At 40.0% G+C, this 25,112-nt stretch overlaps 3 protein-coding genes across 3 annotated transcripts; all 3 read left to right on the top strand.

The window, feature by feature from the left end:
• Window positions 1-2,081: 2,081 nt before the first annotated feature.
• On the top strand, window positions 2,082-5,906 carry gfi1b (growth factor independent 1B transcription repressor). The gene is made up of 7 exons (XM_026338902.1): window positions 2,082-2,778; window positions 3,226-3,326; window positions 3,678-3,860; window positions 3,965-4,194; window positions 4,307-4,444; window positions 4,702-4,867; window positions 5,320-5,906. Exons 2-7 carry the CDS (start codon window positions 3,233-3,235, stop codon window positions 5,496-5,498), a joined length of 990 nt encoding a protein of 329 aa, XP_026194687.1. The 5' UTR covers window positions 2,082-2,778; window positions 3,226-3,232; the 3' UTR covers window positions 5,499-5,906.
• Window positions 5,907-14,788: 8,882 nt separating this feature from the next.
• On the top strand, window positions 14,789-19,076 carry gtf3c5 (general transcription factor IIIC, polypeptide 5). Its single transcript, XM_026338896.1, has 11 exons — window positions 14,789-15,135; window positions 15,667-15,865; window positions 16,025-16,235; window positions 16,313-16,496; window positions 16,731-16,835; window positions 17,264-17,378; window positions 17,516-17,596; window positions 17,885-17,973; window positions 18,162-18,244; window positions 18,466-18,608; window positions 18,791-19,076. The coding sequence occupies exons 1-11, from the start codon at window positions 14,938-14,940 to the stop codon at window positions 18,976-18,978; spliced, it is 1,596 nt and encodes a 531-aa protein (XP_026194681.1). The 5' UTR covers window positions 14,789-14,937; the 3' UTR covers window positions 18,979-19,076.
• Window positions 19,077-20,680: 1,604 nt separating this feature from the next.
• Window positions 20,681-24,437, top strand: cel.2 (carboxyl ester lipase, tandem duplicate 2). Its single transcript, XM_026340317.1, has 11 exons — window positions 20,681-20,772; window positions 20,983-21,130; window positions 21,308-21,427; window positions 21,509-21,706; window positions 21,852-21,982; window positions 22,168-22,275; window positions 22,371-22,485; window positions 23,051-23,237; window positions 23,365-23,568; window positions 23,850-24,059; window positions 24,179-24,437. The coding sequence occupies exons 1-11, from the start codon at window positions 20,707-20,709 to the stop codon at window positions 24,357-24,359; spliced, it is 1,668 nt and encodes a 555-aa protein (XP_026196102.1). The 5' UTR covers window positions 20,681-20,706; the 3' UTR covers window positions 24,360-24,437.
• Window positions 24,438-25,112: the final 675 nt, after the last annotated feature.

The following is a 25,112-nucleotide window of genomic DNA, read 5'->3' on the forward strand; positions in this document are numbered from 1 at the left end:
CACACAGCCAGATTCTTCCCTTTAACGCAAAGCTAAGGTTGTTTTTCCCCATCTCCTCATTGGTGGAGGGATGAAGCGTGTGTAATGCGGTTTCGCGTGACCCACATGTGAAGAGCGCACGCGCAAATCAGGTTTATTACAAGATAGTTTTTAACTTTTTAAAATACTAACTTTACTTTTTTATTATGTATTAAAAAGATAAATATGATGATGGAGAAAATAAATTAAAGGCATTAAAAATGAAGTCAAGATTTTTGCTAAAATCATCCTTAATCGTGTAAAAATGGTCAGGCACTAAGCATTTTTGTTATTCTCATGTGAGATAATGATGAACAAGAAACTTTTTTAAAAACATTTTCAAATTTCTAACTAATACAGCACAAAGAAATGGCAAATAATGAATTTGAATTTTGTAATTATCTTTTCTCTTATTAGCTTCTTAGCTTCACAAACAAGACAAACACGTTTGAATTGTTATGTTAGACCTTTTTGTTTTACTTTGCTGAATATTTTTAATTTTGCCATCCCTAACATCTAAAATATTTTAATTTCTGCAACCAAATGTACGTCCACACAATCAATATTGTATGTTTTAATCCAATCACATGCAGCCTTATATGACTTTGAATCATAGTAACTAACAAAATAGGACAAAATGATTCTAGTCAAGCTGCTTGTCTGACTATATGTAATTAACTATAGAACTATAGAAATTATTTATTTCATTTTATTTCACAGTAGCAAAGTTTTCTCTCAAAAATCAGCACTGCTTACGCTGAACAGACCCACACAGACAAAAATAAGGTAGTAAAGTAGTGTAAAGTATTACACTGACGTTAAGTGGGTGACACAATAAAATAGACATGAGATGTTTAGGAACTAAATGTAAATGTCAAATTAAGTGTCACTGGGTCAGCACAGTTAAAGGCAGCTTAGCATCTAATCAGAATGTGCAAACAGTAGTAACATGTATCTCTAATGTAACCAGAATTATACCAGACAATATCAACTCAATCTGATTTGGATGCAGTGGATCTGTGTTTTACCGTCTTTATTTATCTTAGTCATCCAGGTGAAGTTATCAGGAAGTCGAGTCATGGGACCTGGACTTCCGTCTTGCTAAACTGAACCTCAACTTAGTAAGAAGAAGTGAGGTTCAACTTAACAAGAAGAAAGTCCAGTTGCCATGACTCGACTTCCAGACATCTCTGTTTATGTAACTGCAGCTCTAGTCCAGCAGGAGTATGTCATGCTCCATAATATAGACAGTAAAGGTAACAGCAGCGACTGTATTTTAGACCCTCACAAAAAACAGACAAGTAAAAAAAAAAGCTTTGAATTGACATTAAATTTAAATGACTTTTGATGAGCAGCAGCACAATTTTGTGCCTAATGTCACAGCTGCTTTAGAAATATGCCAGATTCTATGCATGATATATGATGTATGAAGTTCAGTGTATAATTGCAAAATATCTGGTGAATAATAGTAGTCCAGCCACACTGGGGACTTTCTTACACAGTGTTTCATAACATTAAAAATGACCGAGCCAAAGCTTCACTTTAATTATGAACTTTACTATCTGACAGTCGTGCTTTATCTTTAGTGATTCCCAGTATATGCAGACAACACAATCTTTAATACCTGTAAAATTGCAAACTAACACAAATTCACTGAACCTTGCCGGTTATTCCTTCATCCCCAACTGGAACATGTAGTTTTAAGAAGTCGAGATTGAAGTTACATTTATTGTCCACAAGGGGGCGCATTTTCACCTCTTTTCTCCTCTAAATGATGTGACGAGTTGACTTAAACAGGCCTCAACAGTTCATAATGATATTACTGTTAATAATATTAAGCACAAGTATTCACAACATTTAGTCGCTTATTGGACAACATCTGGCTACTTGAGGACATTTGCTCAGCTGACTTGCTGTTTGGTATGGCTGATATTAGTGCCACATTAAACATCCTGTAAAAATCTGTCATGACAGAAGATCCATGCTTTCATGAGCACAGACACAGTCAACAGCGCTAATCTCCCGGACTGGTTTGGTGTGTGTATCTTTGGAGGTGCCACACTCTCCTATCATCTTTTGGCCATTTAAATCTTACACACAAAACCTACACGGCATTACTTGAAGTAAATCCTGTAAGTCAAACACAGTGAGGTGGAAATATTTGGTCGGATTTCTTTTTTCTTTTTTTTATTTATTTATTCTCATTTGTCTCTGTGCTTTTTTTTTTTTTAGCATTATTTTATTTATAAAGCCTATGTTTGCTTTTACATTCAGTTTCTTTCTAGGATGGGCGCAAATATTCGTTTGATTACTAAGAACCAGTCCTGGGTTTAAGTCGCTTGGATCCACTGTTTATTACCATCGTTTTTAGACTTTAAACCTAATATCTTTGCGAGCACTGGGTGTTTTGTATAACTGTTCCAGCGACAGCAAGGCCCTGTGTTGTCTTACGCAAATTTCCACCTGCAGCTTGGCCTTTTCATTGGCTGCAACCACAGTCAGATTCCCCTTGCGAAATTATCTGATTGAAAATCAGGGAGGGGAGAGAAGAAAGAGCAACAAGTGTGATGCTTCCACACTGCTTTGCTTTGCCGACTTTTAGGAAAGGATTTGGAGACGCGTTTTCGTCCGCTGAACCGATTCACATCCACAGAAGGAGGATTTTTAAATTATTTCTTTTTGTTATAATAATAATTTATTAATTTTTTATTTTTTTTTTTACCTCGCTTTTAATTTGAAGGGGACGCCGCGAAGTTAACGGTGAGTGTAAAAGTGCTCATCGAGCTGGAGCTTTATCTACTGGATAGTATACATTATAAAAAGGTAGAAAATGTCCTGAAATAAACTTTTAAACTTTTTATTTGTAACATAAACGGATGTAAATTAAACAGTTAATTCGTTTCAATTCGTTTAAAGAGTTAGACAAATGTGCAGGCCTACATTTTCTTTTGGACTATGATTTAGTCACTATTAGAAAGTAACGCACCCGAAGTTAAAGACTGAAAAGGTTTAAATTAAAAGCTGTTAAATCACCAAGAACACAGTTTATTAAGCGCTTCTACAAAACGTGCGCGCTCAGCTTTTATTTTGACAGGCATATTTTATTATCACGTATTTTCCAAAAATACGTTTCAAGCGTTTTTTTTTATTTTTTTTCTTTCTTTCTTTATTTTTTTATGGCTGACTTACATTTTTTGTGGTGTACAGGATCAACATGCCGCGGTCATTTCTGGTGAAAAACAAAAGGTGCACATCCTACAATGTTCACCGGTCATATGAAGACGAGCCGAAGGCCCCCGTATGTGCAGGTGAGAGGCGAAAAAGACATATATCTCCTATAAATAAACCAGGAGAATAGTGGTTAGGAGAGTTCAAATATTATTAATTTAACATCTGCATTAATGGTGATGTGGATTTTAGGCATAGTGTTTTCTACCAACATGCACTAATCGACCATATGCTACTAATGAACTCATCCGTGGTCATTTGAAGCCTTAATACTCAACATGCAGTTGGTTTCCTGTTTAAACAAAATGTCCTCGCTGATTAATTGCAGCGTTTTTGTTTTTATAGGCTGTTTACTTTCTGTTTAATCACACACACACAGCGCTTCTTCTGCTTGAATCAATCACATTGTTTGATTTGTTGTGGATTCCCAGAAGTCCCCCCGCAGGCTCCAGACTCCCCGGACTCCCCAGACAAGCCCCAGTCAGAGAGTCAGTCGTTCCCTCCAGACCGCTGCTCCTTGAAAAAGGATGAGGCAGAGCTTGAGTGCCCCTTACCTGTTCACCCAGAGCCCAGCAGGCCCTCTGTGGCCCCCACACAGCCATACTACCTAACTGGTGAGCTACTAATGCATTGCTCTTCAGCTTTTTTATTTAAATTTTATTATTAACTTGTAACAACAGAGCTAAAATGTGTTTTGTTTGTCTGATTGCACCCTCAGAGCCTCACATGGCTGAATTCCCTCCTTACTACAAGCCGGCGTATGCCTGGGAGCCGGCGCCGTCCTCCTTCGAGCTCCGTCAGATGAGTTTCAGCCCCACGGTGCTGCAGCACGCCACCACCCTGTACGGCAGGCACATCAGCCGGAGCCCGCAGCCTCAGCAGCCCCTGGACTGCAGCACTCACTACTCCCCCACCTCCAACACCTACCACTGCATCACCTGTGACAAGGTGCGCATCACCATGGTGGCCCAATCTCAGGGCCATGTATATAAACTGCAAGACAAGTGAAAACATCAAATAGACATAGAGGGAATTTGCTGATGGACAAACTCTGTTTCAGGTGTTCTCGACACCCCACGGGCTGGAGGTTCACGTCAGGAGGTCACACAGTGGAACGAGACCTTTTGGCTGCAGCATCTGTAGAAAAACGTTCGGCCACGCAGTCAGTTTGGAGCAGCACATGAACGTCCACTCTCAGGTATAATGGTGACTCTAAATTATAGTTATGTCGCTGCAAACACCAGTGATTTAGAGATGTACTTTCATTATAGCACATTACATGACAGTTAAATAGTGGTTCAGGCTTTTAGTTTGGAGTATGGATCAAATCCATTTCCTATCTAACACACTCAGCTGCTCTGAGACCAATGCTACATTTTGAAGTGCAGCTTTTCTGGCCTCCTGCTCGGTAGGTGACGGTTGTGTAAGACCTTTCCTGCTTTTGTTTCCGAACAGGAAAAAAGCTTCGAGTGCAAAATGTGTGGCAAATCATTCAAGCGCTCCTCCACCCTGTCCACACACCTGCTCATCCACTCGGACACGAGGCCCTACCCCTGCCAGTACTGCGGCAAAAGGTTCCACCAGAAGTCTGACATGAAGAAACACACATACATTCACACAGGTAACCGAGTCTGGTCATTGTGTAAAGAGTGAACGTATGTTTTATGGCACTGATAAAAAACTAAAACCCTCTGTGGCTCCTGTCGCTGTAATCATCTGCTTCCCAGGTGCAGCATGCAGGAATTGTTTCCAGGAGTAATATAACTGCTGATAAATCAGAAAAAGAAGCTTAAACAAATGTCCTGTTGATTTGCATATCTGGTTTTCCTGCTTCATGCAGAGCACCGTGAAAGGAACTCTATGCAGTCCACATTTGTTGCCAATAAATGTTTGACAAATCTGAACAATGGCGCGGTTCTTCACCCATACGTGTTGATGCAAACGTTATCTTTCTGTTTAACATTTGCCGGCATTTTTGGTGTGGATAACAAAGCAGAGCTGCAACTCCATTACACAAATTATTTGAAAATGATCTGATTGTTTTTGTCTGTGTTTGTGTGTTTTATTTTCCAGGTGAAAAGCCGCACAAATGCCAAGTGTGTGGTAAAGCGTTCAGCCAGAGTTCCAACCTGATCACCCACAGCAGGAAACACACGGGCTTCAAACCGTTCGGATGTGACATTTGTTCCAAGGGCTTTCAGCGTAAGGTGGATCTCCGCCGGCACCACGAGAGCCAGCACGGCCTGAAGTGAAGATGAAACCTGTGTTTAAAGTGTTTATACCCGTACAATCAATTTCCATTCAAACAAATAAGTTCATATTGATCGAATCTAAATATCTGGAATATTTTGGATGATCTTTGCAGATAAAGTACAAGAACAAAGAAGCTGTGAATTCTGTTTGAAGGGCGATTTAACTTCAGGAAAATGTAAAATATATGAAGAAAATGTTGCTTTAAATGTACGTAAGTAATATATTACAGGTTATTAAATGTGTCTTTGTGGCCAAATGGGCGATGTCAAATTCAAAGTATGTGTTTGGCTTACAGTAATACGAAAATGTGTCATGTCATGAACTTAAAATGTGCTCGAGCTGTGTAAAAAGCCATTAGTGTGTATGTGTGTTAAGTGCTTTTCTTGTAAAAATAAAGCGTAAACTGAGGAGGATGTGTTTGGTGGCGCTGTTAGAGTAAAGACATGCAAAGTGAAATACAATATGCAATCCCTCAAAGCTACAAGGTAAAATACACGCACAGTGTTTGTCTAAGATGACAGGATGAGCACTGTAAACACACGTTGTCTCCCCGCTCACGTCTTTCCGTGTGGGTTCCTGAGTGCCTTTCCAGTCGGAGCAGGATGTAGAAAGAACTACACAACTGTGGCCTCAGGTGAAAATCTCTAGCGGGAGCAGAGATAGGCTGTAATGGAGTGATCCTGCATTCAAATAGCGCACCTGGAACACCATGCAAATCCAAAGCCAGGGAGCTTTTCGTTCCTGAGAATCGACTAGAAAGCACATGAAAGGGATGAATGTTCGCGTTGCCGTTCTGTTGGAGGCCCAGCAGCTTCCTTGTTATTGTCATTGAGTGGCAGAGCAGCTTTCTAATCCCAGTAGAAAAATCAGAATCGCACAAACTGGCAGGAACCAATTTTGGCAACACACCTTAGCCCACATCCCGTGTTGCTTCTTGGCCTTTCCACTCTAATGGGACACACGCATTATTAAGAAGCTGTGGAAAAGGGATTGATTGCTTAGTCAACTGTCGCCACACCCAGTCAGTTTGTTGGATTTACTTCAACAAACAAATGGCAGCTCTAACGAAGACTCACCACCTTCCTCAAACACTAAACCTGTTAGGACATTAAGCCAATGGAGGGAAATCAGATCATCTCCCCAGACTTTTAAATCTGACATGGAACAGAGCAAAGCAACAGCAGCATTTGTAAAAACACTGTAATAATGGTTTGGACCAAATGTTGATGATGTCATGTTACGACGATGATGATAGAGTCAGTGACAATACCTGTCGACAGGTATTTTGGCCCGTTCCTTGTGAGGGCTGCCTTCTCCAGACTGCATGTTTCAGCTCTTTCCGCAGATTTTCATTGTGATTCAAAGTAATGGTGCCATCTGGCACTGATGTACCTTGACCTTGGATTTCACCTCTAATCTCTTTGGAAGTTGTTCTGGGCTCTTTGGTTACCATTCGTATTTTCTGTCTCTTCCATTTCTCATCAATTTTCCACGTCCTGGGAGGTTGGCAACAGTCCTGTGGACCTTAAACTAAGTAATATGTGATGTGCACCTGTAGTCACAGGAACATCGAGCTGCTTGGAGATGGTCTTACAGCCTTTACTTTAAACATGTTTGTCTATAATTATCGTTCTTATCTCCTGAGACAGCTCTCTCCTTAGATTTCTGTGGTCCATGTTCAGTGTGGTATTTGTTTTATTTATTGTTGTGTTTGTCATTTTCATGTTATTTCAGCGACCACTGTGGGTTTTTCTTTCTATTAATCCAAGAGTACCAACAATTCTGTTCACGTCTGTTTGCAGGGCACTGGCTGCACATTACCAAACAACAGTGAAAGGCTAAGGCCATTACCAGATCTACAGACCATCAATAGTCAGCCAATCCAGTTTTGATGCTCTGCATGCCAGCAGTTGCCCCATTTTCTTTAAGCCATGTTATATATAAATTGTCACGCTGTCTTAAGTTATCATAGTACTGAGAGAATAACTTTGGTTTCATATGCACATCGGTGATCTTCAAAGTAAAAGATGGAATCACAGTTTCAAGTGCAAAAGTGGATTCACCTGTGTTGTGTCAGGTGGAGGGGGGTCACTGCTGTCCAAATCAGTGTCTGCATGGTGAAGAGAAGAGGCATGAGGGCTTACTGTCGGGCAAACAAATCTGAGGGCTGTATGCAAAACGTGTTTACATTACCAGGGCAACAGGGTCCGTTGTGATCCTGCGCAACAGTTAGACGTGCTGCTGCATCCTGGTGAGAGGACACAGAGCAAATCAAAATCCTGCACAGGTTACCAACAACAAAGACAGGTAGAGGATCATCTTGGGTGGGACTAAACAAACAGGACATGGGTCCTGAAAGGGGAGAAGTGGGTGGCGCTGTGGGGGTAGCCTGGGGGAAAACGGGAGAAAATGAAGACAGTGTGCACGCACGTAAAACATTCCACTATTGGGGAACAATCGACTGTTCACCTATTAATAAGCTTCATCAAGGAACAATCCTAAAATACGTTACAAGTACAGAAAGGTCACATACGTAAAACACGTTCTTCACAAACTGCATGTAGAAGTGTGAAGGAAAGAAGTGTGAAATATTTGCATACGTTAGAAAGGAGTTTGTTTGCAGTCTACTGTTACATCCAGCAAAGACAACCAACAAATGAAAAAATCAAGAATCATGTCTCAAAGCAAACACACATCTGTCTTTCTCTGCTTCATCCACACACACACACACACACACACACACACACACAAGGTGAAGGAAAGAGGAAATTTGCCTTGCAAATTTATATGCAAATGAACCCTGTAGCCGGTACTGTGGAAATACTGCAGGATAGAGGGATGCATGAACATGCCAGAGGCAATGATGACACATTCACTGAAAACAGAGCGGGAGATCCCAGAGAAAAACCAGTCTCTCCGTGTAAGATCAAAAAAAAATGGGAATGTGAGTCATAAATTCATCTTGTAACACACTCGTCACAGAACTGACCTTGTGTCACAACTAGTGTCTCCAACAGGCTGTGTTTTGGTTTTGGCATGTTGGCTGATTAAGTAATTTACAATTTCAAATGTCTTTCAAGCCTCTCAGTGTTTATTACGATGTTCATCCATCCATTCATTATTCTAACTGCTTTTCCTGTAAATGGTTGTGGCTTGGTGCTTGAGAAAATCCCAGCTGTCAATGGATGAGCTATTACAACATCCATACAAGCATTAAAACAGAAACCGTTCAGCTCCTTCAGCTCTTTAGAGTCGGTTTCTTTAAAATATTGGCAAAAACCTGTCAAATGATCGGATTTGAAACCAAGACAAAGTTTAAGTTAACACAAAGCACAAAATCAGTCCACTCTGTGTCACCCAGCCCTCCCTCTCCCTGCTCTGTTTCACCAGGCTCGGCCCAGTGCTTCATTTTTATGGGAGCGAGTCTCACTTACTATTTAAGAAGTGAATGTATCCACACTGCACACTTTCTATAGTAATATATAATATTTATAGTTCTAATTCAGAGGATTTCTGGTGTTTATTACAAGATGAAACCCTATATGACAATTACTTATTTAAAGATGGAATGGCGAAAAGAAGAGACATGCAACTGTTAAAAACTGTAGTAGACTAACAAATCTTGATAGGTCCTTTAAGCCTGCAGTTTGCAGATAAGATGACGCACTTCCATATAAAATTACTACATTGCACTAACAACCACTGGATGTTAATCTGTTTCAAAAGGGTCGAATTATTGGCATCAAGCAAAGAAAACATTTAAGGAGATTGATGAAACCACTAAAACTGAGTTAAGAACTGTCGAAATCATTATTAAAAACTGCAAGGAGAGTGGGGAAACATCATCTTTGAGGAAGAAATGTGATCAAAAAAATATTGAACGATCATGTTCGATCACTGAAACGTTTGGTGACAATAAATTGTAGGAAAACAACAGTTCTCAGGGCTGCGTTTAATAGTGAAAGTAAGAGCATTTTCACATGCACAATGAAAAGGGAAGTCAAGGGATTGGAACAAAAGATCTGAATTATTTTGTGTAATTATTTAGGTCTATTATATCTATTAATACTCTTGACTTAGATGAAGGTCAGATCACATTTTAAGACAAATGAATGCAGAAAACCATGAAATTCCAAAAGGTTCACATACTTTTTCTTTCCACTGTAGTTTATAAAGAATATACAGATACAAGAGACCCCATTAAACAACAGGTTTATGGGGTTGGGAAACGTTTTTCTTGTGTAAAGTCACTGTTAAATGACATGGCACAGACCCGTCGCTTTTTATTTTTATTTTAAACTGACAGAATGAACCAAACAGAAAACTAAGCTGTCAGCACATTTCCTCCGGACACAATGAGATGCTGTATGATCTCATCCGCTGCTGTCACACAGCGTGGGGGTGTGAGACTGTTTGATTGCCAGTGGCACTGTGTTGTGCTCCTGGTCTCCTATAGATAAGTGCAGTGATGATGTGTACAACAGGCCACACCCACTAAGTGACATACATGAGACATGGGATGAAAACATTTGCTGTGGTTTGTTGTTTCTGGGATCTATTAATATATTTTCTCTCTTTTGCCCTTTAGTTTTATGGCCGTCCTTTATATTCTTTGTCAACACTTGTTGCACAAGCTGCATTTTACTTTGCCGCCACAGATTCATTTATCTACACACCTTGAACTGGGAGCATATGGTGTGTCACTAAAATATATCAGCATAAGCCATAGATGATGAACAGTAGTAGTAGGGGCTGATACTGGTTGGGGTGTTCCATGGGGTACATGGAGGCCTTGGATGTAAGCCATGTGATGAGTTGTGTCCACCGAGCCACAAAGCAGCCCTATTTCTCTGTCTCTATGTTTCCTTGTTATAAAGATAAGTAAGTGCTTTTTTAAAACTGCTTTTTCCTAAAAGGTCTATCATCATCACATTTGGCCAACATTCATGGTCTCTAAAGGATCAATCCAACAACTGAATCTACTGTTAACAGATTGGTAAGTTTGGTTTTTAGTTTCTGACTGGACTGTCTTAAAACGTGTTCCCAGTGTGTTGGTAAAAATCAGTTATCAAATCAGTTACTGAATTACAGAAAAACTCTAACTCTAAACTCTAAGTGCTAAGAAAATTCAATGGAACCTTGTTTAATTTACAACACTCTGAAGTTTTGCTGTTACTGCATCTGATCATTCATCTGGCAAAGTTTCTAAACTAAAATGGTGTAAACATGGTAAAGATAACGCCCTATCAAAATGTGTCACGTTGTCATTATGAGGATGTTAGCAGAGGCTACGTGTTTCTAGTAAATATGTTCTATTAATCCTTTGGTTTACCAGGTGAGAACACAAAAACATATTTAGGCACTGCTTCATTTTAGGGGTCACAAACCAAAAAGGTAAGAATCCAGTGCTGTACCACACATTTTGTGAGTGTGATTCAAAATTCAGTGCTTGTGCAGTGGCGGGAATCTTTACATTTTCACATTACAAGCACATGCACAATAAATTAGTGCAGCACAAGCAGTCAGTGATAACAATCTTTTGTTTTGCCTACAGAAGATGAACAGGTTTGTGGGTGTGGCCAAATGTCTACATCACGCATCTAAATATGGCCATACATATAAAATGCTTTTTTAACTGACAAACAACCAGCTGCACGACCAAAGATTGGAGCTGCAGAAGCTGAGGGACACGATGACAGCAGAGAGGGGATAAACTACATGAGAAGTTAAAGTGAGTGTTAGCGGGGGGGGGGTGAAATCTGAGGGCAGCATGCTCTTCTGCAGTGAACGGGACGGTGGAGGATGCCTGATAACCTTATCACGGCCTCCCCACACTCTAACGGCTGGAACAAGCCAGCACAGAGGCAGGGAGGAGTGGACAAGCCTTCTACTGAGATAGCACCAAGTGCCGGATAAATATTCAATGTTGGAGGGCCCCCTGGAGAAAGAGAGAAAAGACAAAAAGAGAAAGATCATCAAAATCTTCACTTTACCACAGCACACAACAGATTGCCAGTCTGTCCCCACCTCCTCGTACCCCTCCCACAAAAACACTGAGCCTCATCACACTGATAGACCTGCAGGCTGCAAGTCAATACTTATGTTTATATCAAAGATCAGATAATTTTCACTAAGTTGGAACAATTACTCCAGTTTTACTAAAGAGAACATATATACACAGTCACAGGAAATAACTCATGACATGATGTGAGCTTCACTAAAGTCACAAATATCAACAAACACAATATTTTTTAAGATGGTAAAACACAAACAGTGATAATCTTTCATGTTTTTATTGATCACACTCATTAAACATACAGAGTGGTGGTGGAAAAAGTCAGTGAATCAGTGTTTTGAATAACTGGTTAAACGACATTTGGCAGCAATAACCTCAAGGAAGTGTCTCCTGTAGCTGTGGATTAGACTACAGAACAACGTCCAACAGGAAACTACTCCAGTTCAGTCATATCCTTTGGAAGTCTGACTTTCTTGAGGTCATTTCACACTAAAAGGTAGATTTTGTGTCTTTAAAGCCATTCTGTCATTGATGTACTGATTGGTTAACACCCAGCATCCTCTGCCACCCTGACATTATTCTGGTTGCTACCTTGAAAAACATCCTGCATCATACTTTACCATTTGGATGATGTTTTCATGTTCGCTTCTGGTTGTTCACTGAAATGTTTTTTTGTTTGTTTTTTTTTGGGAGAGAACATACAACACTATGTATAACATGACAAGATGACAGTGAACCAACATGAAAACATCATGCAAACTGAGAAGTATGGTGGAAGCATCATGATTTGGGGCTGTGTTGCTGTTGTGGAGGTAAAAAAGAAATTTAATTCCCTAAGAACTTAACTATAGTAATAAAACTGACACAAAACAGTCCACATCTTCCTAAAATCCTCACATCTGAAAACTGCCTTTGTTTTTCTTGCCAGAGTAAAGCAGTAAACAGTACCCTGGTTTAACTAGTAACACCTGTGCTTTAGCTGACAGGAAAGTGTTTTATGTGTGCTGTCAAAAGGCTCTATTGTGACACCCAGAAATAGATGAGACAGTCATAATCAGTTTCATCTCTGTTTATCCAGTACAGAGATTCATCCCGGAACTGCTTTGCCTAGCTTAGCTCAATGGCTACAAGCAAATGAAAACCGTTGGCACGACACTGGCAAAAACAAACAGAAAATACATTTTCCAAGAACTCCAAAGCTCACACACTTATTTTACATGTTGCAGTGTTACATGATACAGATTAATAACACTAACAGCACACACTGGTTATTGGTATCAGTGGTCAAGAAACAGATCCCACACCTACTTTAAGCCATGCTTTACATGTACATACATGGATAAAAATGATGGTACCCTTACCTTAATATTTTGTTGCACAACCTTTTGAAGCAATCACTACAATTAAACAATTTCTGTAGCTCTCACTGAGACTTCGGCATCTGTTGACAGGTATTTTGGTCCTCACAAGTAAACTGCTCCAGTTGTCTCAGGTTTGAAGAGAAAGAGTCTTGAAATCCCAAGACTCTGAAGGCATTCTGGAGAGAAATGTGCTGCCTAGTGTCAGAAAGCTTGGTCTCGGTCGCAGGTCATGGGTCTTCCAACACGATTACGACCCAAAACACAGCTAAAAACACCCAAGAATGAATAAGAGCAAATCGCTAGACTGTTCTGAAGTGGCTAAACTAGTGGACATCTATGGAAGGAGATGAAACATGCAGTCTGGAGAAGGGACCCTTCAAACCTGAGACAACTGGAGCAGTTTGATCACAAGGAGTGGACCAAAATACCTGTCGACATGTCCAGAAGTCTCAGTGAGAGTTACAGAAATCATTTGATTGCAGTGATTGCTTCAAAAAGTTGTGCAACAAAATATTAACTTAAGGGTACCATCATGTTCAGACCAGTTTCATTAGTTTGTTTTTTAAAATTATTCTGTTGAGGCACAACTCAAAAGCAATGTCTGATTTTCATGGGTTCATTTTCAGTACATTTTTATTTATTATTACTTTTGTTAGTTTCAAGTTATTTCAGTGACCTTTGTGGGTTTTTCTATCATTAACAGAGGGGCACCAACAATTTTTGTCCACGTCTGTACATGTTTCACATCTGTGTGTTTGCACTCAAAGTTTAATTTATTTCCTCATAAGCGAGTGAACTTGTACAAGATGTGTTAACATACTGGAAACTCAGGGACATAACAGGTTGTTAATTTATTATTTGATGTCAAACATTCAGCACTTTAGAGTCACATGCAAAACAGCTTCACTGGCTGACTCCCAATTAAGGAAATTATACTTTTAGCTCCATTATCAACCAAACACATAACAAATGTATGAAAACAAAACACAAGTAGAAAAATCCTAACAAATGAACTAAAAAGAAGAAAAAATGAAAGGTAAGAATAAAATGGTTACAGGCTTAAATCTAGTGTTAAACCTTGTCCCTTAAAGGCACAGGGAAAGAAGACAAACTAGTATCAAAACAAACAGTGTCATAAGACTGTAATTGCCTATTTAACAGCATCTTAAATAACTTAGTAAATACACAGACGCAACTGCTTTTTTAGAGTCCTATTTCTTGTCTCAGGGAATGACAGTCTGTTGACAAGTCCTGGGAGGGACAGCCCACAAATCCTCTTTGTTAAAGTCTCTGTGAGAACAGTGACTGTCTGCTTCTAACAATACAGTCGATCGTGGCCCTAATATGAAAAAACAACACATCGATGGATTATTCAAATATGATCTTGAAAGATTCAAGTTATTTCTATTCACTTATCTTTAATTGTTTATTTTAAAGGAGGCATAATGGTATTTCCACGGTTGTACAGACTCCTTGAGGCACTTTAATTTGCGGCACTACCAGCGCCACCATGTGGCTAAAACCTGCATGGCAACAGACAAATGACTTCAAAATGCACTGTACATACAGTAGATATACACATGACCTTAATCTTTTTCATTGGCAACTTACAATACAGAAATGTGATGAAATGCTGTTTACATATTGTCAGTACGGATATTAAACATGTGATAGGCCTATGTAAAAATAATAAACGAGCATTAAGGATTGTAGAAAAATATCATTCTAATATTGCATAAAATTATTCAGAAGATTATTACAGGTCTACGCTTATGTTGTTAAGATCCAGTGGTGATACACTGTGTTGTATTTATGTTTTTCTTGGAGTCGTTTGGTTTGTTATCCACACAGCAATAAACAACTTTTAACGACATCCAGCGGAACCTTCTGCGTGTACGTGTTTCCGCACGGAGTTGTTTTGCACATGGACACACATTCACGCTGCGGCTGCTGTAAGAACTATGGTAGAAACTCCAAATATTTGGAGCGGGTTTCCTTAAATGTAATTAATAGTTTCGCATCCGATGTATCCGCATTGATATCGCTACTAAAATAACCAAGATGGCGGATTCCAAGGAGCCGAAACTGGATTTTACCCTGAAAGAACTGAGTTTGTCCTGCAGCGCTGAAGATGAGGTCGGCAGCTCGTCCACCGTGGAGCTGCGGGACAGAAAGCTGGTGTGTGTGGAGTATCCGGCGGTGATCAAGAGTGTGGACAAAATGCTGGAGACTCTCGGCGGTGAACAAGCAGTGTCCAAAGTAAGAACAACAATAGTGGACAGATTGTTGCGGCTATCAGGGGCAGGAGGGATCATTACGTTATGTTATTATGTGGGTTTTAAATGTAGTTAATTCACAGTCTCCTTCATATATTACCAAATTATTCCAATAATGTCCTACAGCTATATTTATATTTTTATCAATTATATTTCTATACATTTGAAATTGTATTATATTTTGCATTATAATAACGAAAATATGTTGTAATGTTGTTCTTTCAGACTTATATTTTTATTGCTTGATAGCCTGCCAAAGTGATCATTTTGGATTTGTAGTCTGTAGGACTGAAGTCTTAAGAAGTCAACATCCCCTGGGTTACACAAAAGCTTTTGATTTTGGGTTTACCATGGTAATATTATTACAATGTCACCACAGTACAACATTGTTGTTGTGGGTTATGCTTTATTACACCAAGCCACACTGTTTGAATATATTGTCATTGCTCTATTTACATATGTCACTACTGCCATGGCTACACTTTTTTTACACTTATTTCCTGTTCATCCACAGACCTTTGCGCACCCTAACCGTCGTCTTGAGCTGCGTTTCCGACCTCAGGACCCTTTCTGTCACTCTCTGTGTGGAAACCGCCTCTCCTCCAGCAACCTCCTCCTCAAAGTGCGGCGACGGGTGCGAAAAAATAATCCCAAGGATGCTGAGATCCACATGGATATACTTGGAGTTATAGGAACAACATACAAATTCCAAGGTTAATTAACAGTGGCTTAATTAACATATTTGAGCCAGCAGAATTTGAATATTTAATCATTATTATAAAAGAAATCCTTTAAAATCTGCTGATATTGGAAAAAATAAATGATGTTAACTGATTTTGTGTTTTTTTGTTTTGTTTGTTTGATTTTTGCAGGTCTAGCAGACTTTCAGTGCCTGGCTGTGCACTCAGAAAATGGAAAAGACACATCTTTATATGACAAAATCATCCTCCGCAAGCCAGAGAATCAAGAGTTCTTTGAGCAGCCGATGCCTTACTTTCTTCCCCCAGCAATCTTCTCGCGCCTCGACTGCCCTGCGGATTATTTCTACCGGCCTGATGTCTATCAGAAGTCGGGAGCAGCTGGGTGAGGAAATCATCATATATTACATATATTTAGTTAGTCAACCTCTAACTTTTGCTAATTTTTCTTTGTGTTTATAGTCAGAATCCCTTCAACAACAAGAACTTTATCAGTTTGACTCGCGCTCGCCGGCCCCATAACGCCATTTTTGTCAGCTTTAGTGATCCCACTGTTCCCAGCGAGTGCCTTGAAGCAGCCAAGCTCAACTGGACACGAGTCTGCCTAAAGAATTCTGACAAAGAGGCTGAAGAAAAATTGAGAAAGGTATGTGTGCTGCTGGACTGATGCCCCGCCACCCCACCCCTGGCTAGCTTTAAGAATTTTGTTGCATATTTTGGATCATATTGTGCAGTGAGTCACTCACAAGTGTAGTGAAACCACCATATAAATAGTTTCACTCCAGGAAAATCATGTGCATGTGTTGGAAAATAATGTTATATAATCTTACACGGGAACATCAGCTTTTATCTTATCTGACACTAAACTTTTTGTGGCTAGATGTTTGAGAGCCGACCCATCTGGTCACGGAACGGAGTCAAGGCCAACATCAACATCCACCCTGATAAACTGAAACTGCTGCTGCCCGTCTTCGCCTACTACATGGTGAGCTGAGGGCACAAAATGTGCCTGGTGAAGAGAGCGAAGTAGCTTATCTGCTGCTACCTTTTTCAGATATATTTAGAAAACAGTAAAACTCAAAGCAAATTGTGCGTTAGGAATAGAAAATGTGAAGTTTTGAACATTAACGCATGGTAACCACCATAGCAGGTGAACAGAGCACGTGCCTCACAAGATGGCGCCACCATCCCTCAACATGTAGCACGACATAACGTTAGTTCATATTCTGTATACTTAATCCAGCATTGACGAGCAGATAAACAAAACTGTCTTAAAGTGGACATAAGGTGGAACATGTCTCTTTGTATCAACTTGTGAATGTCCTTTTGTACTGTAATGTAATTAATGGGGACAATCAACATTTTCTTTTGCCCAGATTTAGATTAAACATCTTAAACATCTTACTGTACTAGGTGACAGGACCATGGAGAAGTCTGTGGGTGAGGCTGGGCTATGACCCCCGACAGAGCACAGAGTCTAAGAAATACCAGATGCTGGACTTCAGGATCCGCTGCAGTGACAAGCATGGTAAGAGCCTGAGACGAGACAGGACAGGACAGTTACTTATAGTAAAACAATAGCATTGGGTAAAATGGTAGAATATTTTGAAGCAGCTTTGATGAAAAGTTGAGACCTCCTGTCTGATGTTTTTTTTCCACCTGTAGGGTATTCACTATCTGACATGCCAGTAAAAGCTAAGAGGAGTGCCCTTAATTACAGTCTGCCTAACACCGTCAACAAAGCAGGTGAGTTTATTCAGATGGATTTAGTTTTAGTCTTTTGTTTCCCAGCAGATCTTTCAGCAAAATGGAATTCAGGCATGTTCATTTTATAGCTGTGCATTTCCTACTGTAGCATGTCAAAGTGTCTTCAGAAACACCTGGTGAGGTTCAGAACATCTTGTTCAAGAGACATGGCAACATGTGCTCAACATCACCTTTAATCTCACTAAGTGACCCACCATTACAAAGCCCTCCTTAATCTCCAGTGCCTTGCTGCTGTTGCCAAGGTAAACTGACAACATTTTTTTCCAGGTCCCCAGCCAGCTAGTGTGATGGATCTTCCAGCTCAGGAGGGTCCAAGCACCAGTCGAGATCCAGTCTCAGTCACCTATCAGCTCAAGGTCAGTGTGTGAAAGCATTACTGGAGAGTGGTGCTAACATGATATTTGGTTTCAAGCCTGTTTGTTGAAATGAATGGAAAATCAAACCATCTAATACTGAAGGTGAATAAACTGATAATCAGACTGTTGAAGAAACACTATAATCACACACTATTATTAACACTAAATCCACATGTTTCCCTCTGCAGGAGTCATCCTACATTTTCAGAGAGGGCATGCTGCCTCCTCACAGACAGATGTTTTACCAGCTGTGTGATTTGAATGTGGAAAGGTACAGTGCTGTGCTTATGTGACTTCTTTCAAACTGATGTCAGGGTGCCTGCAAGTGCTGGAAGAGTTACAGCAAGAAATTATACAAAGAGTATATAGGTAGTGGTAGTATTACTTCAAAGTCATAATTAAGGAATAAAGCAAATATAAGTGGTATACTGTGATGAAAACGATCTGTCCCTCTTGCTGTGGGCTGTTTTGGAGCCATTTGTGTGTTTCCAGTATCCAACAGGTGATTGAGCAGAACAGTGGTAATGAGCAGGTATGTGACGAGCGCGACGGCTGGTGTGCTCTCGGCACCACAGACAAGCTGAGGGACGTAATCTCAGCCATGATCAAGAAGGTGATCCGAGTACAGAAACCAGGTAAAAAAAAATATTATCAGAAAACCTGGCTAAACTTTGGCCTTGCTTCTTCTCAGGATGTTTGTGGCTTAGACTCGTTGAATATATAGTTGTTGAATAAAATAGAGAAGAATGAAGAACACTAAGGTAAAGCAGATGTTTAGTAGTTGTCCCTATTACATGGTGTTATTTCTTTCCATCAGCAATGCCAGAAGTCCCCAAGAGACACAGACGCAAAGGCCTCAGTTTAAAATCCTCATGGAGAGATGCGGAGGAAGAGGAGGAAGAGGAGGAGGAAGACGACGAGAACGAGGAAGATGAGGACGATGAATTTCAGCCATCAGAGGGAAGTGAAAATGAGATGGAGACAGAAATTCTGGATTACATGTAACAAAAGACGACCTTTTGATGACTTAACTGTGTCTTAACTGTTCATACTTGGTGTAATTAGTTTCTGAAGAATGTGGCACAGTATGTGATTTATTTAGTTAAATATAAATAAAAACATTTTTCTAATAACTTGTGTGAGAACTGCATTGTCTCTATAACCAAGCCCTAATACAGTTTGTCTGAAAAATACCAAAAACAAATCATGACACAAGATTGTTAAAGGACAATCTAACATCTGTTCACTTGGCTTTCTGGGGATCTAGTTCAGGGAGTACATCTATATGAAACAGAGTTTACAGAGACAGTTATTGTACTGTACGTGAAGCTATTTCTCAGAGAATGATCATGATAATGGACGTGCTGTGAGGGGGGAAAAAAGTCTAAAGAGCTATACCTAGAAACGTGCAAATAAAAGGATGAGCTGCGGCTCACCACTTTGTTAGAAAAATGTCAGTTTAAAAGCAATAATTTTCAATACTGCAAAGAACTTAGGTCTTTCTCTAGCTACAGAACATAATACTTACATAGAAGAGCCAGGTAGGGTGGAAACCACTATTGCATGTGTGACCTTTAAAGTCAGCACTGGATGAGAAACTGTAATATGATAAATATATCATATGTAGTGCTGTGGAAAACCATTTAACACCGTCTGCTGCAGCATCCAGTGATATAATTTATAATCTGTTACACAAGGAGGAAGATCCTTTATTCAGCATATGGAAGGGGAATGGAGCATTTTAGTGCAGGTGCTTGTGGCCTTTTTACCTGCTGATAATATGCAGAGATTCTGAGAAGATGGGAAGATTTGTGTACTGTTACTGGTCAAAGTGTAAGTAGCATTTTATAGAGATGTTAACATCCATTTTAGCTTAAGCTAAACTTGCTACTCACTGAAGGCCACGATGAAGGTATTTATAGTCCAGGTTTGCAGCAAAACAGGATCCAGATAAAAAAAGGATTAACTTTTGAAATTGGCTACAGCAGAGTCACTTTGAGTCCAGTTGGACAGCTGTGTCAACTTGGCGCTGAAGTTGGAAAATTACTCCACAAAGGAGAATCAAATAAATGTTGTCCAAATAGGCATGTCTGAGCTATTTTACGGAAATAACTAAATGTTTCAAAACTTCAGTCAAACCCAACACAAGGCCTTTCTTACCAACTGGGCAGTGACAGCACGGCAAACATCTGTAAAGAAAATGATCATTAAAAACACACAGTGCAGAGGGCATTACTTCAATTATTACTATTCTTCAAGCACCCACTGTCAATGTCACCATGGCCGTCCTCAAATACAGTAAATAAACGTAATCAGTTTGTACGATGAATGCAAATAATGCAACTAACCAAATTTAAGAAAACCCATATGGCATTGCAACAATATAGGGATTTGTATTTTATAACTGACTTTTATATTGCAATTATTTTATATTTCACATTATTGGCAGGCATGTGACAATGTTTCAAATAAACCTGTTTCGGTGTATGTCAAAGGACAAACTTTGAGGTTTTTATCAAACAGACAATTTTCTTACTTTACTAATGACATTTATGACTCATGACATTTAGAAAAGCCCACGGTGAGATCTTAGTAGAAGTTGCCTCATATTTTCTGTTATGTAACAGTGAGAAAAGCCAACACAGGGACTGCACACTGATCATATGTTGTTTTGGGGAGGGCTTGCCTTTATAAAAGTCTAATCAACAATTAGCCTGCAGTCGCAGTTGAGTCATGATGGCAAAACTGGGGATTTTTATTGCTCTTGCCGTGTTTCTGGAGACGGTCTCTGGGGCCTCTGTAAGTGCTACACAAAACAGTTTATCCCAGTCTATCCAAGATAGTACATGTAATCATTCCTGCAAATCTGCTACTATTCTTTTCTAAGTGATAAGTCACTTTTATAGTTGCACTGTGTAGAATTATTGTTACCTGTTACCAGGAATTTATGCATTACATGATTGGTCCACTTTTACCACAACATGTTATTTTTGTGTACATTTTCTATAGCTCGGGGTAGTTACTACAGAGGGAGGGATGGTGCAGGGACAGAACATCCGTCTTGGGTCTGGCCGTTACATGGACATCTTCAAGGGGATTCCCTATGCTGCTCGCCCTGGAAGGTTTGAGAAACCAAAGTCTCACCCTGGCTGGGACGGTGGGTAGATCAATAATTAAAATAATAATGATGATTTGCTGCTTAAGAAATAATGTCACGAAGATATTTCAATTATATTGCCAATAAAAAGCCTATATTCAGCAGCCAGTTCTACTAAATGAGCAACAGCTAGGTATGTATGAAAACAAGTCTTGCTTTGTTCTTGTCTTTCATCAGGTGTTCTGAAGGCCACTGATTATGCAAAGAGATGTCTTCAGGTGAATGCTCTCATGACAGAAACCAGAGGGAGTGAGGACTGTCTGTACCTTAACATCTGGATTCCTCAAGGCAGCTCAGGTAAACAATGAGAAAAGACCACAAAGTGTGATCCACATGAGATCAGCTCTAAAACTGGCTTCAGTTCTCTTTTTTCTCTAGTGTCCTCTGGTCTGCCTGTCATGGTCTGGCACTTTGGAGGAGGTTTCCTAGTTGGAGGCTCAATGGGTGCTAACTTCCTGGACAACTATCTGTATGATGGCCAGGAGATTGCAGACAGAGGAAACGTTATTGTGGTGACACTGGGATACCGTGTGGGAACTTTAGGCTTCCTGAGTACTGGACAATCTGATTTGCCAGGTAGGTGCCAGTTTATTTGCGCTTTTTGTTTGTTTATTGATTATTTTTATATTTACTTTTGGGCCTTAATGTTCGGTGGGAAATTGTCCAGAGCCTGGTAGATGTTGGCCTCTCCAGTTCAATATGACTTTCTTCTCCTTATCAGGAAACTATGGTTTGTGGGACCAGCACACTGCTATTGCCTGGGTGCACAGGAACATCCGTGCATTTGGAGGAGACCCTAACAACATCACCATCTTTGGAGAGTCTGCAGGAGGAGCTAGTGTCAGCTTCCAGGTGAGATTGTTATTCTGGATGTCGTGCTCATTGAGTGCTTTACTGCCTTTGCTGCCCTGAAACACCAGAGAGGTTGAATGAAGCATTAAAACACGTACGGAACTATGTAAAATGAATCATTTGTAAATATAACTCTGAATGAACTAGAAAAAGGTACTAAAACTTGTTTTTCTATGTGCTCACAGACACTTACTCCTCACAACAAAGGACTGATCAAAAGAGCCATCTCTCAGAGCGGGGTCGCCATCTGCCCATGGGGAGTCAACAAAAACCCACGCAAGTTTGCTGAGGAGGTACACAGCTGCTTCACTTATATCTGTTGTGTCCTCTAATAACATGGAATCATGTATTTAGGTAGAAACTAATGATGATCTTTGCCCTTTCCCAGGTTGCCATAAAGGTCAAATGCCCCACTGATAGCAGTATGGCTGCCTGTTTGAAGATGACTGATGCTGTGACCCTAACAATGGCCGGCACTCTGAGTCTGTCCAGCTCAGCCGATCGTAAGGACTGAACCCCTCACACTCCTCAAGTCAGCGTTAACCTTAAATACTCTCCAGATTGTACATTTTGGTTTAATCGAATAGTAAGCTACACAGTCAATGAATCTGTTTGCATCTATTCCTATTTCCATTTCCACAAAAACAAAAAAATGGAAAAAGATCTGCTCAAAACAAAGACTTCACCGTAACACAATGCCTGACAACTCACCAGCATGTGTGTCATCACTGGTAGATGATGCTGTTTTCTAGAAAGCCAAATTTGAAATCCTACATATACTTTTGTGGCTTTTTGTATGTGACTACTGTGTTTTATTGTGATTATTACTTTTGAGAGATTGATTGGTGCTGTTTCAGGGGAAGAGGTCAGTTTGTGTACAGTGTGTAAAGATTAAATAATACGTGGGTGCATAATTGGTCCACCAGCTTTGTCTTCACAAACCTACAGCCTGTCTAGCAAATATATATATAAATATATATATATATGTATATTAGAATGACAGCTGTGTAGCATAATTAGTACTATACAAGGTACATCACATGTCAAAATTTTGTATTTTTTCATTAGACCCACTCGTGGAAAACCTGCTGCTGTCTGCTGTGCTGGACGGTGACTTCCTGCCAGATGAGCCTCATAACTTGTTCCACAATGCTGCTGACATCGACTACATTGTTGGAGTCAACGACATGGACGGACACATCTTCACTTCTTTGGATGTTCCTTCGATTAACTCTCCATTAGTGCACACCCCAATGTGAGGTCAAGTCACATGATCAATGCGACACACAACATTTCTACTCTTTCATGTGACCTATAGAGCAATTAGCATCATTTTATCAGACCTAGTGTAACTTCCTTTCACCTTCTCTTTCCGAATGTAGTGAAGACGTGAAGAGGCTCCTGACTTCTTACACTAGGGAAAAGGGCAAAGCTGGACTTGACAATGCCTACTCTACATATACATCAAACTGGGGATCAAATCCCAGTCAGGAGACCATCAAGAAAACCATTGTGGAGATTGGAACAGACTACCTCTTCCTGGTTCCTTCACAGACTGCTCTCTACCTTCATGCTTCCAAGGCGAGGTGAGATCTGAAAAGACTTTATTTGTTCCTTACATTGCCATAGAAAGTAGGGAATATTTCTGTAAGTGTAGTCCACTTAAAAGTTAGTTTGCATAGTTCTTCCTCAGGTAAAAGTTTAGTACAGGACAGGGACCTCCCTGACATGTCCCTGACATCTTAAGTCTTTAATTAACAGTATCTTAATGTTGTTTGACCCAAATCTTACTCTTTCATAACTGGGTTGAGCTGAACTATTATTACATTACAAGTTAAATCCCTGTATCTTTCTTGTCTCTTCAAAGAACTGGCCGTACCTACTCATACGTTTTCTCTGAGCCCAACCGTATGGCTGGGATTGGCAAACCTTATCCAAGCTGGGTCGGGGCTGACCACGCTGATGACCTACAGTATGTGTTTGGAAAACCTTTCGCCACACCACTGGGTTACTGGCCTTGGCATCGGGATGTCTCCCGATACATGATCGCCTACTGGACCAACTTTGCCAGAACTGGGTATAACTCTGCAGACACATAACATAAGGACATCACAGAAATCAAAATGGCCTAAATGAAAAACTGAAACAGAAAACCTCCTGAATTTCATCCTTCTGTTTTCTGTTTCATGTCCACAGAGATCCCAACGTTGGAGAGAACAGCGTGCCTGTCAACTGGCCCGAATTTACCGATGGTGAAAAGTTCCTGGAGATTAATTCTAACATGAACAACAACTATGTGCGAGAGAAGATGAGGCTGCGTTATGTGAATTTCTGGGCCAGTGTTTTTCCCAGTCTTCCCACAGTCGTCTCAGAATAAGGAGCACATGATATCACCTGTACGTCTGCTTGCATTAGTGCTAGTTCATGAAAAATAAACTGATACCAGTTAGAATACCAATAATAACATGTCTTTGTTTTTTCTTTCTGCTTTAATATATAACATATCTATGCTGCTACACAAATTATATAGTGCATGTTAAGTTCCTGCTTTCATATTAATATAATCCTTACTGGTATTTGGCATTTTTCATGTATAGGACACAGTGGTGCACAGGTGTGTTTTATTCTCATGATGTAAAATCAACTAAATCATGACATACTCTAAAAAAAACTATATTTTATTACCTTGACATTCAAACTGGAAACCAGAAAAGTTAACAAATAATGTGAGTTGACATGGTTTAATTAGATACACAATCTGTCATTACACCATTCTAACATCTGTTTTCCTGTATCAGCTTATGAAACAAATAGCTTCAAACAAGGCTTTCTAAAGTTATTACCAATGTTTGTGTTACAGCATGAAAACCTGGCCATCCTGTAGTGCAGGGGTGGCCCACCCTGATCTTCCAGAGCACCTGTCCTGCTTGTTTTCCAACCTTCTTTCCACCCTTTCCTCTGTCAATCATCTGGATCAGGTGTATAAGTGCAGGGATTGTTGGAAAACAAGCAGGGCTGTGGCAGGGGGTGGCCTCCTCACTGTACAATCAGAGCGAGGAGGCTGTGCTAACCCACTGTCAAACACGGCTTGTACTGCTCATGCACATGCAGTGCTATTGGGAGGAGCTTT

The sequence above is a fragment of the Anabas testudineus genome, chromosome 22 (assembly GCF_900324465.2).
Source record: "Anabas testudineus chromosome 22, fAnaTes1.2, whole genome shotgun sequence".
NCBI lineage: Eukaryota > Metazoa > Chordata > Actinopteri > Anabantiformes > Anabantidae > Anabas > Anabas testudineus.

What these genes read in the sequence shown, in the direction of transcription:
- cel.2 (XM_026340317.1), top strand. Translation starts at nt 20,707, where the DNA reads ATGATGGCAAAACTGGGGATTTTTATTGCTCTTGCCGTGTTTCTGGAG. An exon ending in GAGCTAGTGTCAGCTTCCAG is followed by an intron (nt 21,983 to 22,167) that starts GTGAGATTGTTA and finishes ATGTGCTCACAG; the next exon opens with ACACTTACTCCTCACAACAA. An exon ending in CACGCAAGTTTGCTGAGGAG is followed by an intron (nt 22,276 to 22,370) that starts GTACACAGCTGC and finishes GCCCTTTCCCAG; the next exon opens with GTTGCCATAAAGGTCAAATG.
- gtf3c5 (XM_026338896.1), top strand. Translation starts at nt 14,938, where the DNA reads ATGGCGGATTCCAAGGAGCCGAAACTGGATTTTACCCTGAAAGAACTG. An exon ending in CCGCTGCAGTGACAAGCATG is followed by an intron (nt 17,379 to 17,515) that starts GTAAGAGCCTGA and finishes TTCCACCTGTAG; the next exon opens with GGTATTCACTATCTGACATG. An exon ending in TAACACCGTCAACAAAGCAG is followed by an intron (nt 17,597 to 17,884) that starts GTGAGTTTATTC and finishes ATTTTTTTCCAG; the next exon opens with GTCCCCAGCCAGCTAGTGTG.
- gfi1b (XM_026338902.1), top strand. Translation starts at nt 3,233, where the DNA reads ATGCCGCGGTCATTTCTGGTGAAAAACAAAAGGTGCACATCCTACAAT. An exon ending in GAAGGCCCCCGTATGTGCAG is followed by an intron (nt 3,327 to 3,677) that starts GTGAGAGGCGAA and finishes GTGGATTCCCAG; the next exon opens with AAGTCCCCCCGCAGGCTCCA. An exon ending in ACATGAACGTCCACTCTCAG is followed by an intron (nt 4,445 to 4,701) that starts GTATAATGGTGA and finishes GTTTCCGAACAG; the next exon opens with GAAAAAAGCTTCGAGTGCAA.